Raw genomic sequence first — 12560 nt, forward strand, 5'->3', positions numbered from 1 at the left:
AAATACTGGATAAACTGTAATATATATTTATAACTGGTACAGTCCTTAAGTAATAGTTATCATAAATTAGAAACGTTTATAAAACGAGTCTACATAGTGTTGGCAAAACGAAGATGAAATCAGGAAAATATCATAAAACATAACTTACGGAATAAATGAGAATGATAGAGGTAAGATTGAAGCAAACGTTTTAACGTTTTAATTTACGGAAATAATCGTCAATCTATTAAACCTGATGTTGATGTAAATGCCACGCGATCGAGCTTAGGTTTACAATGCTTTATTATTGTCACACTGAATGCATAAAAAGACATCACCTGCTATATTTTTTTGCCGAACTGATCGTCTAAGAGATTGGTATATCGGCGATCGTCGTAAAAATATTACACTTGGCTTGTTACCAGATGGCCACCAGATGCTTTCTCGAGGTACTTGCAGCCAATTTCTCGATTCTGACAATTTCCCCCGGCGAGAACTCCACGCCAAGTTTACGGAAATTAATAGATTATTTCGAATCAAGTTTATTTCTATGCTTGAATATTTCTGTCTAACTCTAAATTACGACAAAGTAATCTGATTTACAAACAAGAATTTTGTAAATAAGAATTTTTACTTCAATGGATATTTGTTACCGAAGTCTATTCCTGGTGACATTATATATGTACATACACAAACATAGAAACTTCGAGAAAGTACATACTTATTATCGTCTTAACCTCTTAAGCTCCACTTTCGTAATATTATGTTTGTTGCGTACAATCTTAAAATTCTAGTTCCGTAATATTACATTCGATAAAAATCGTAATATTACGTAAAGCGTTTCTTTTCCACATATTTTTCTAAAACTCAGTGAGCCCTTAAGAAGATAAATTATTTGAAAATCCGTTACATCATGTAAAATAACAATGCGAATCTATTTGTTAATATGTAATATGATTAAAAATTGATATTACAGTAATTAATATTATATACTAATATTTTTAAATATATTAAAGAATTTTCTTATTTCCCTATTAATTTATTCATTCTATTTTAGACTTGATCCCTGTGCTTTACTACTTTAACAAACTTAAAAATTACTCAAAATAGTACATTCAGTCATTTCTTACACGAATTTTTTATACTACATCGTTATTAAATTTTTAAATTTTACGTCAATCTCAACCATAGATATTAAAAAATTACGTAACTGAAATGCAATATTGAATATCTGCATTGCACAATTCTCAGTCCAGACCTTGGACAACTTAATAAATTCACGAAATCGCCTCATCAACTTTTGTATGATCTTTTTTTTTCCTCCATTTTCTATTGGATTTATCTTGCTGACGCATCTTCACCGCGGTCTGTGCATTATGGATGGCTCGCGTGTCCTCAACCCCGCATTTTCTACTCTGCGTGTTTTTATTTTACCCCCTCTATCTTCATTTCTCTATATATTCTTCTACCCAACGTGTACATATATCTTCCTAGTTGTCAATACCTTCTAATTGTAATATCACTTTAGACAACTGACAATCGCGCACAACACAATCTAGTTAACCGGGTTGATATCGGAAACCAGTGGAGCTTTTCGATCATTCTAACGTAAATTTTAATTACGGAACTAAATTTTTGGCATGAACATATTTGGTATTTGAGTAGCAGAGATTCAAGATCGTACTTAGATTTTGCACCACAATTCACATATCTAAATCGAAACGATTTATCTATGCTTGTTGTTAATTATCGTCTACATGGGAAAAAGTGTACACAAACTAAACAAAGTTTTTTGTTGCTAACTTTCGAAATTTTCTTTATGAATATTCTTTATGAATTCAATTATCCATATAATGAAAATTATTCTTCAGAAGTTATTTGCTATTAACGATCAGCGATATCGAAAGGACTTAAAGGACTTGAGTAGAATCTGATTCAATTTTTGGAAACTAAAAGAGATGTATAAAACCGTTTTCAGAAGGATTAAATATTCATATATATCGTATATAACAATATCAATATGAGATACAATTAGGTATATGATCGATTACCGATGAAAAAAAATTATTACAAATTTGAACGATATATATCGCATTTTCATCTAATTAAAAGGTAATCGTAGATTTTAAACATCGATGTAATAAAATTTAAACAGTCGATGTAATAACACGTTACTCAATGAATAGTGTGACTAATTGTCAACAATGAGTTCGACCTAACTATAACAGAATAATTTCCAAGCAATAACATTGATCGCCCGGCGCATTCGTCCTTGGGATCTTCGTGCAAAAACGAAGCGGTTGTTTTAATGGTCAGCATAATTTTCGCGATGAGAAATTGTCGGCGACACATCACGAGGAGACTCGCATAGAAGTTTTCATACGATCGATGTAACCCGTGGATATGCTTGTGAACGAAAAAAACATGTCATATACCACACAATTTCTCCTGGGATTAAGTGTGACCATCACGTACTGACAATTACAAAAAGAGAATGTCATTTTCGTTCCACTTCGAACTGATAAAAATAGATACCAATACCGATAAACTTATGAGATATTAAGGTATTATTAATTCAGTTGTCAATGGATCTAAACGTAGCACGTACTTTAAATTGTTCGTTAAATTGTTCAATATTTCATATTCGCTCTCGAAATCGATTCCAACGAATCATATCCAATGTTAAAGGATATAATTTCGTAATACGTGGGCCAAGATTAGGTGATTTAAGATAGGTATCTGCTGGACGAGTAATTCATAAGTAATAAAATTATGCAATGAAATCATACGGAACTATTCGAGGAAGCAATCTTAACGATTGGAATAACGTTACACAGAACACTCATGGATACAGGGGAACAATATTATTGAAAAATATACATTTTCCCAAATTCAGCAACCGTTTAATTTTGTATCTCATATTCTTGTACTATCTTTCCCTTAATTACTCCGTGTATGAAGATTATCAGTCGCAAATAAAGAACAACGAATAATTGTAAAAACGAGCTAATTTCAAAATACAAAGTAAAAATTTGTCATAATTTAGGAAGAAAATCGAGCTCCGTCCTCGCGAAGTTTGAACTCGACTGATCGTATCATCCGGGAATTTCCGTTCATACTGTGCAATTGGTCACAAAAGCACAAGCAGAAATATTAGAAGATAATAAGGAAAGAAAAAGTTAAAAAGAGCAGTTAAGAGTATAAAATATATGAATGGATGGATAGATAGATAGATAAATAAGAAAAAGAAAGAGAGAGAGAGAGAGAGAATGTGAGAGAGAAACAAAAAAGGCGTTTCATAGTCACGAAAAGGTTTTCATTGTCCTTTCGTGACATACCTAAGTGACCACCCTCGATTTCCGACGCAAAGTGGTCGTACACCGCGATTAAGATCTCCTGACTACGCGAAGTAACGCGAGGGTGAGCGCGTGGACAAAGATGCTTAATAGTCCCTTCTAATTCATGCGCGCACGCTTCCAAGGACTTGTATATTCAAGTACACGAAACGATCGTTGTATGTACGAGGGTTGTAAGAATTCGCTAGAAACTTATGAAACGTCTAATTTAACCATGCCTAGCCTTAAACGAAATGGGGAATAATCAAAAATATCGTAATTGCAAATTGCTTTAATTTAAATGTATGACTTGTGAGCGCAAAGATACGGTTTCTAGAACAACTTTAAATGAACGTAGAATACTATTGTAAAACGGTATCTGTTTTGTAATGAAATTTCAAATTCTGAAGCTGATCTATCTCTGATTCTGAAGTAGTTTCTTATGCAACTTAATTTAAAGGAAGCTACTTTGATATCCGCGAATCTCCATGTAACTGTAGCAGAAATTGTTAAATTGAAGTATAACTTGTCTTCCCATTATATTTCCTCCAGATTTAATCTCCTCGGCTTCCTCCACAGACTCTACCTATGTATTCGCGGAACTGAAAGAACTCCTTAGTGATTGACGATTGTATGCAGAAAAAATTTCAAGAAATAAATTTCCTTGATGCAAGACATGAAAACACCGGAGCATCAGTACATAAAGTACATCGAAGTTGAAAAGTGTTACATTAGAAAATAAACAATTTGTATGTTTCCATAATTAGATGACAAAATTTTCAAATTGGCCTTATCTTACATTTTCTTTTTAAATGAAACCTTTAAAGAGTTGGAAAGGGTACATTTGTATACATAATATATTGTAAAACATTGGTTCATAATTTCAATGTTATATTTAAATATTGAAAATCTAAACTATCTATAACATTGAAATTACGCTATTTACATATGAATAAGCCTCGCTAATTTCAGTGAAACAGCTCCAATGAAATAACAATACTATAAGCAAAAAAATTATTAAGTCTTTAATTTAGATAATCTGGCCAATTACATCATTCAATACATTAATTTCGTTGCACTCCTATATTTTTACCTATTTGTCTGATACAGATGATAATAGACGATGCGCGAAATTTCAATATCAAGTTTTTTAATGAAACTATGTATTCCTTGTCTCAAGTTAATTTTTGCTAATTCGCAGTACAATTAATAAAAGAACATTCGACACAATTTCTATGTGATCTTATGATTTCAGGTACATTTTTAGGGACTTCGAAGAGTGTTCCATATAACATCATCAAGTTAACACATACACATGAAACTGTGACGGCACGTGTGCCAGGTGGTTGCACCGTAATTTTCCCTTTAGAATGTTTCCGGATTGCGTGTTGATGAGTACTGTACTTTCCTGCGTGTATAGGTATATCCGAACACCTGTGCGTTACAGAATACCTGTTTAATCGTCTACTCTGCGATATATGCGTATCAATTTGTATGTGTACGCGTGGGTATACTTGTAGAGTCAATGCGCAGTGCACAAATTGTATGAGCGCCGGCGCCGTGGATAATCCAATAGGATGATCTGCCAATCCTTGGGAAGCAGAACAGACCAATGGTGAGTTCGAGGGTGGTTCTTCCACAACTTAATTGTTTTTTTGATAGCACGTTCTTCTACTACTATTCAAACTATCAGTCCGATTAGAATAACTTGGACATGGAAATGTGGCAATCCAAGGTCGAAGAAAGTAGAGCATCGACGAAAAATAAATAAATGAAGATAAACGCGAACTTCGAAAAATGTTATTAAGGTAGATTTGTATGAAGATTTCTGGAACACAACTTACGGAAATAGAGATATGAGAATTAACGAAGATATATAAACATTTCGATGCAAAGTACAGTAATTTATTGGAATAGCTTTTTTCCAGTACCTACATGTTAAACGACTAACTGTTAAGGGAGTTACGTAAAAGAAAAGGTGGCAACCTAGCAGCGAAAACATAAATTTATTTTTTAGTACATGTATCATTATGTGTTGAAAAACTGATTATTCATGGTCGTCCTTGAGATATTAAGGTAATAAACTGCGCTTCGAACGTGCAAAAAATTATGATCTCGTGAAACGTAACTTGAAACACGACATTCAGGAGGACTCGTTTTACGGTTATTTGGAATACTTGATTTTACCACTGCAAAATTAAGCGCCAGAAACTATAATATTTATCTCCAGTAGGAGTGTATAAGACTCGCTGAATGAGTGACAGTGACAGGTGGATGGAAGCATCGACAATGAAAATAGAAACAGACATTCCATACGGAGCACCGACTATGAACCTCTTTTCTAAAAGCAATACTTCAACTACGACAAATTCACGGCTAAGTCTGATGAATATATTCACATCACTCATCTAGCTTTGCAATGGATGGATTCCAACAAAATATGATTATTGCGTACGTTTCAGTTTCGTATTCGATACTAATTTTTGTCGAAATGTCTAACAGACAAAAGCACGTTATATGAAAAATTTAATTAATCCGAAGCAAAAGCTCTATATTTATCATTAACAATTATAGTTATGTATATGAAGTAGTTCATCTTAAATTAGTTTTGCAATTGCGATCTACAGTATATTTTATATCAATAATTATACTGTATTATACTAGAATACACGTAATATCAGCAGTACTACCTCAATTATTTATAAATTAGTATCAGATAGAATAAGATATTAAATATTAAAATCAAGGAAAAATAATCCTCACGTATCTGATGTAAATTAAAGAGTAATTTAAGAGTCTATTTTATTGAAATCTAATCAATCAAAAATTAAAAAGTCATGAAGACTCGCGATTATAACAATTGTCTCATCTAATAATACGAACAGCAAAACGAATCGAGAAAAAGTAATTTACTGATATAAAGGAGAACGTCCAACCCCAATAGAAATAGAAATTTTCATTATGGCACGGCTCTTTGTAATTCCGTTCACAAAGAAAGAACAGTTTTAATTCGTGTTAAAAATTCTCCCGTAGAAACCCTCGACGGAATGGCTCAAACATAGAAGCTGACACGGGGGACAGGTGGATCTAAATAAAGATTGGACCAACGCCAGAATCTCCAAGATGGCTGAAGCGAGATGCGAGGCGTGTCATCGTCGTGGTCGTCGTCATCGTCGTTGTCGTAGTCGTCGACGGCGCGACGGACCGTTGTGAAAGCTTACGACACTACGAATTTACTAGCACCGAGAAAATTCTCTCTGACGTACAACACATCTTCTGGTCGGTGTTGGATTTCACTTTTCCACCTACGTTCCGCTAATTTGAGGACATGTGCTTCGCAACACGGATCTACGATTATGCGTTCGATGTAAATGATATTCTTGCCAATCTTCTTTCATATTAATAATCGAGATATATATTGAACTTGCGTATTTAATATTTGATGAAATTTTATATTGGCAAAATTCTCTCATTCTAATTCTTTTATTATAAATAGAAAGATATTTTTGTTTTGCAGTTTTGTAGTAAATGACGACGGGCAATAATTTTAATATTATCCAGAAATTATAAAATAAAAACATGAAAGTTATTTTTACTAAGCCACGACGACTTTACCTACAACGTTTTAACAAATTATCATATGTATATAAATTAGTTACGTGATTTAAAGTAGAAATTTCTCCCAATTATTTTAAAAGGATAGTTTGCATCGTTGTCCTATCATAAATAAAAATTGAATGTAAAATTATTGTAATTTCTTCTTACTTCAACGCGTAATTAATTGAATATTTTTGTATCCATTATCTACCGAACATTTTACACGTAAATTTCTTTTGGACTCACTAGATCACATAAAATGTAATTTTCTCGGATACTAATGTTCTTTTTATTTTCACGTTCAATTTCACTGTGAAACGTAATGTAACACAAGTCAGGGCGCCTCCCGTTGTCTTTCGATTCGAATAAGAACATTCGCTTGATAGCTCGTTTCAAAGAAAGAAATATTTACTGGCATTTTGCATTGCAGCTCTGCTAATTGCCAGTACGTAATTTTGATATTGCATTGTCATGGCATAAAATATTTATGTCCCTGTAAAAATAAGTTACAAGGAATAGTTCGATTTCCAGGCTTGTTTTCTTCAATTTTCTAATGACAGACGGTACACCGTGTTATATTAAAGTCCAAAAACCACCACGTACAACACCAAAAAATACAACACCAATAGCGACACCAAGTGTAGTGTAAGCCTTAACCACACACACAAGGTTATTAATATTATAATGGTTAGCGGAGCCTGTACACTTGACGAATCTCCGTTTCATCTAAACAAAATTCGTTCATACATCAAATGGTAATGCGTTAGTAAATACTTTCTTTTTCTCTTAGAATTAAGATATTTAAAAACGCCGGTATTTACTCGAAATTTATGATACGGGAGATAACGATATTGAGAAACGTTACGACAATTTTTGTTAGTAAAACAGGAACGAATATATTTCTGGTTCTTTTTTCTTTTCGTAGCGATTCTACCTTTCGATACCGTTCGATATCTCCACGAATTTCTATGCTGCGCCCAAGAATCTGACTGGGCCAAACGGGGTAAACCGCGATAAAATCGATTGCCACGATGAAAAATTAATGAACGTTGTCGTGTTTCGCGGCGGTGCGGGTCGATTTCCGGTGAAAAATACGGGAGATCCACCGCTTCGAAGAATCGACCGTATCGTTCATAATTCAACGAAATTCTGCTGCACACGGTTAATCTCTTCTTGCTATTTTCTTCTCCATTTTTCAATAATCAGATAAATAATTCACAAAGCAAGCGTTTTACGTGACGGTTTTCCGCAAAAGATCATTCAACAAATTGAAATTCATAAAAGTAGTCGAAATTTCGCGAATGATATCCTATACTAGTTTCAATCCGAAAAGATAAATACTTACAATCGTTAACAATATTACTTTTAAATGGACTACTAGTAGAATTAATACTATATTCAGAAAAACGAGTTATCACGATTATAATAAACTTCCAATCTTTTAAAATTGAAGAAGACCCGTCACCAAAAACAGACCAAAATGATAAAAAAAAAAAAGGAACAAATACATGAAAACAATGCACGCGATAAAAAATTTGAAATTTAGGAAAAAAGAACAAGATACTCCATATGAAACACACTAATATAAAAAAAAACTGAAGTGATAAAGAACCTATACGAAACATAACAAAACATTTATTTAAGTAAAATAAAATGTTTTGATATTTGATAATAAATGTCGCCATCGGTGTTCGACTTTGCAACATTTAATAGCAAATTATATGTTTGTTTGTGTTACAGAATTTGGATTTTAATGGAAAACATACTACGTTGCCTCACTGTTATCTTGTTCACTAAATTAACATATATTATTGCGAATTAATTAGACAAATTCCTATTAAGATCATAATTATACATAACATTATAATTATTGTAATTAATATTAATATTAATATTATTACGATTATTATGATTATGTTGATTAAGAAAAAGAGTGTAAAAGAGTAAAGACCAAAAAAGTCAAAACCAATAAACAAACAAATCTCTCAGCAACCGCAATCATTATCATATCACTTCACGTCAACCTCATCAAGAAAGAAGAAACAAAAAACACAACCAAAAAAATACAGTAGTAGAAGAAGAGGTCGATCCTCGGAAGTCTTTGATTTTGTAGAAATAAATTCGTGGGTACTCATGGCTTCTGATACGTGTGCGTGTGCCGCGTTCTTTCTCTCTCCCTCCCTTTCTTTTTCATCGATTGTAAATATCTCTGCCCCTTCTTTCTGTTTCTCTTTTCATATATTTTTCGTTTCATGTCTCTCTGACTCTTTCCATTCATCTCTCTTTACATTTTTTTATATTTGCGCTCCTTAGAACGGCCATGGCGCTCTCAAGGATCTCGAAAAGGGAATTCTCGTCTTGCTCCCTTACGCGCAAGCGTCAGGATGCTGAAACGTTATATATAGTCTATCTTTAACAAAATATTCATAACATTATCAAACTGAAACCGTCAAGCGAGTACCTTCGTTCTCGATTTTCGAGTATTTTCTTTTTTTTTTTTCTTTTTCTACCGACCTTGTACGATTTCTCAGTTCCCTAAAATTGTTCCCTTCTTTCGTTGTATGTAGTAAACAAAATTAGTACCAAAAAATCAGAGAAAAATTATTCTAATGTGTCTTTTCCTTAATTTTGTAGCAAAATACGTCAATTATTGCACATTGTTAAAAAAGCCATTTGAAAAGTATAATCGGTCTGTCGTAAAAAAAAAAAAACTACCTTAACTACTCAAAACCGAACGATCGTTGGTGCATCGTTTTTGTCTCGATACGTTCATGTTAGATTATGTATAAACGATGCAACTTTACAATTCAATTTCGATAATAAGAATGCTAGCGAGGACTCCTCTTGACTTATGCTATTTTTCAATGACTACAATTACAACATTTATATTCTTAATATTTTTCGACAAATCACATCAACATAGACTCACCCATATTGGCCAGGAAGAACTGCGGGGTATCCAGCTCGAATGCCAGCAGCGAACGGGAATGCTGAAATCATAAACAGTTCGGAGTTAATCCTATTTACGTTTCTAATGGCCAGCCCTGAACTCGAGCACCCGTCTTCGTGTAAATCGAACATCCTGTTCTTTGCAAATATCTCTACATATTTCTTTCCATGTAGTCTAAACGAGAATATTATTTACCGGTGTTCGTAAAACAGTATATGCGACAACAGATATATTAAGATACGTGTATATTCTTTTTTCCAAGAATAGATTTCCGATTGCAGAGGGGATAAGAAGATAAAGAACAAAAAATTTGTTAACATTTTTCTCATTTTTGTTATGATATCTGTGATATGTAGAAATAATTATCATGAGACATTTTTCTTACCGTTTTTACGAGTTAAACTTAATAATACTTTGTTTAATAATACTTTACTAAACTTTAATAATAGGTATAGTTAGTATAAAGCATAAAAATACACATTGTACTTTGTATATATGGATATAATATGAAAAATCACAAAATGTGTACTGTATAGAATAAAAATTCAGGATTAATTTTTTAAATTTAAATTAGATTAAACTGCGGTAAATTAAAAATCTTAATCGAAACATTAAAATTTTTCATTTATTTTAGATAAAATAAACTTGTAAGATGTAATACGTTTCAACTCCACTATTTTTTTTTTTTTTTTTTTTTTTTTTTTTTTTTTATTGAATAAATATTGTAAATATGAAATTACAGATAATAAACAAGTTGTTTTTAAATATCAACTTGTTCGTTTCCGACACAAAGCTTTGCGACTTCTTTTATGATGAAATAAGTATGAAGTATGTAGCTGCATTAGAAGTTTACACGTATGGGTAATATGCATAACATAGCATTCACTTTAGATACATTTATATTCTGATTATGGTAATGACATGCTTTCTAGCGAAGAATAGATTGATTATCATACGTAATAAATTCAAAATCATTATTGATACACATGTGTAACTCTATACATATATAGTAAAATACGATACAAAAAAGCAGAATATCTCAGAAAAAAAACATGCACTAAAGAAATTGATATCGATAAATCGATGCAATTAAACAAACTAAAAGAAATGTTTCATATATTGTGATAACATATACTTGTCATGCTTCAATGCTGCTTACAAATACTCAGACTTATATTTTTTTAATATATGAAGTATCTTATAAAAATGTACTTTAAAAGTCAAATATTATAGCGTATAATACGATCCGGAATTACTTGCACTTTGAATATAAAATATAAATTTAATTTAAATGATAATATTAATTATATTGAATTTGATACAAAATTGGTAAATTCTTTGGGAAGGGATACTTTAATATTAAAATATTAAAAGCGTCATAAACTGACTTCAAGACAAAAATGATTCTTGTACGTTGAAAGAAACAAGAAACAAAAGTAGAGCCGGCAGTCGGGTTAAAGCAATTTTAGACTTAGGTGCCGAAGCGCCAAGCTATCTTGGCCCGGAGCCACCACTAGAGTTCAAGAAAGTGATTCGAGGGACGCTTTTCGATTTGCACAAATGTCGTTCGGAATGCTGTCTTTTGCCCTTTCGTTGTTGCTTCAAGTTCTCAAATTTAAAAGTAGTCAACTTAAATAGTCACAGAAGTGGCAGGGTCGTTATTTTCCAGGAAGTTTAAATTTGAATAAATTAGAAATTATAATTATGTATACGTATTTTACTTTTCCTGGAAGGTAGAAATTCTAAATTTCCTAATTGGTATCCAAATGAAATATCTCATTAAGAGAACCTTTGTGATGAATTTCCGAGTAACTTGAACACGTGTCCTCGATATATCAAGCAGAAGTGTAACTCTTCGGCCAAGAAGTACGTATATATTATCTGTTGCTCTACCGAATGGGATTTGCCGATTTGGCTATGTTTCAACAACGTAAAACCCGTGACAATGACGCGCAAAAATCATCTGAAAGATTACAAATGATATCTATTCCGGTAAATATATCAATGTCTCGGGACAAGGTTTTGGAATTGCATTCTCTGTACAATTCTACGAATTATGGATAATGTGCCAAAAATTTGAAATTAGTTCGTTGGTAATACAAACGAACTATATTCCAAAATTTTGTCAAATATTAACATTAATGTGAAATGAAGAATATTTGTTTATATATGTATATTTTTAAATACAGAATGAATCAATAAGATCTAACACTTGAAATAACTCGTTATCTATTTATTTTATGCAAAAACGTTTGCAATTTATTGTATTCGAGGCGACTGATCGGACAAATACATTTTCGTTTTTTGACGTCTTATATTTTGTGAGATATCAAGGTGACTTTTTCTTTAGATAATATCGCTTTTTTTATACTCCGTTGTAGCCGCTAGGAAGATCAATTCATTTGACCTTGAACCTCAAAAGGAAACGAAAATTTTTGGAGCGTAACTGCATCCCGCGTCGAACAAGCTCTGTATCGGCTTGAAGATGGACACAAATTAGTATTTTGATATTTGAAACGCGTGTTTTCTTACGTTTGACTGTATCTGTGATGTTATTTGGCCACCAATGACTAAAAGAAGCTACCTCCAGTATTTACATTACTTGGGCCTTAGATTTAAAGTAAGCAATGCAGTACTAAAAAAAAAAGAACAAATATATATATAATAAAATATATATATATATATAAGGTTAAATTTAA

General features: G+C 32.3%; 1 protein-coding gene across 3 annotated transcripts in view; it reads right to left on the reverse strand.

Moving 5' to 3' along the window:
• Nucleotides 1–12560, reverse strand: part of LOC139986986 (RNA-binding protein 24) — a 28244-nt gene that overhangs the window by 8282 nt on the left and 7402 nt on the right. For all 3 annotated transcript variants that reach the window (XM_072002789.1, XM_072002788.1, XM_072002790.1), the window contains exon 4: nucleotides 9841–9901. In XM_072002789.1, coding sequence (XP_071858890.1) covers nucleotides 9841–9901 — 61 coding nt within the window. The remainder of the gene's footprint in view (nucleotides 1–9840; nucleotides 9902–12560) is intronic.

Source organism: Bombus fervidus, chromosome 4 (genome assembly GCF_041682495.2).
Source record: "Bombus fervidus isolate BK054 chromosome 4, iyBomFerv1, whole genome shotgun sequence".
Classification (NCBI taxonomy): domain Eukaryota; kingdom Metazoa; phylum Arthropoda; class Insecta; order Hymenoptera; family Apidae; genus Bombus; species Bombus fervidus.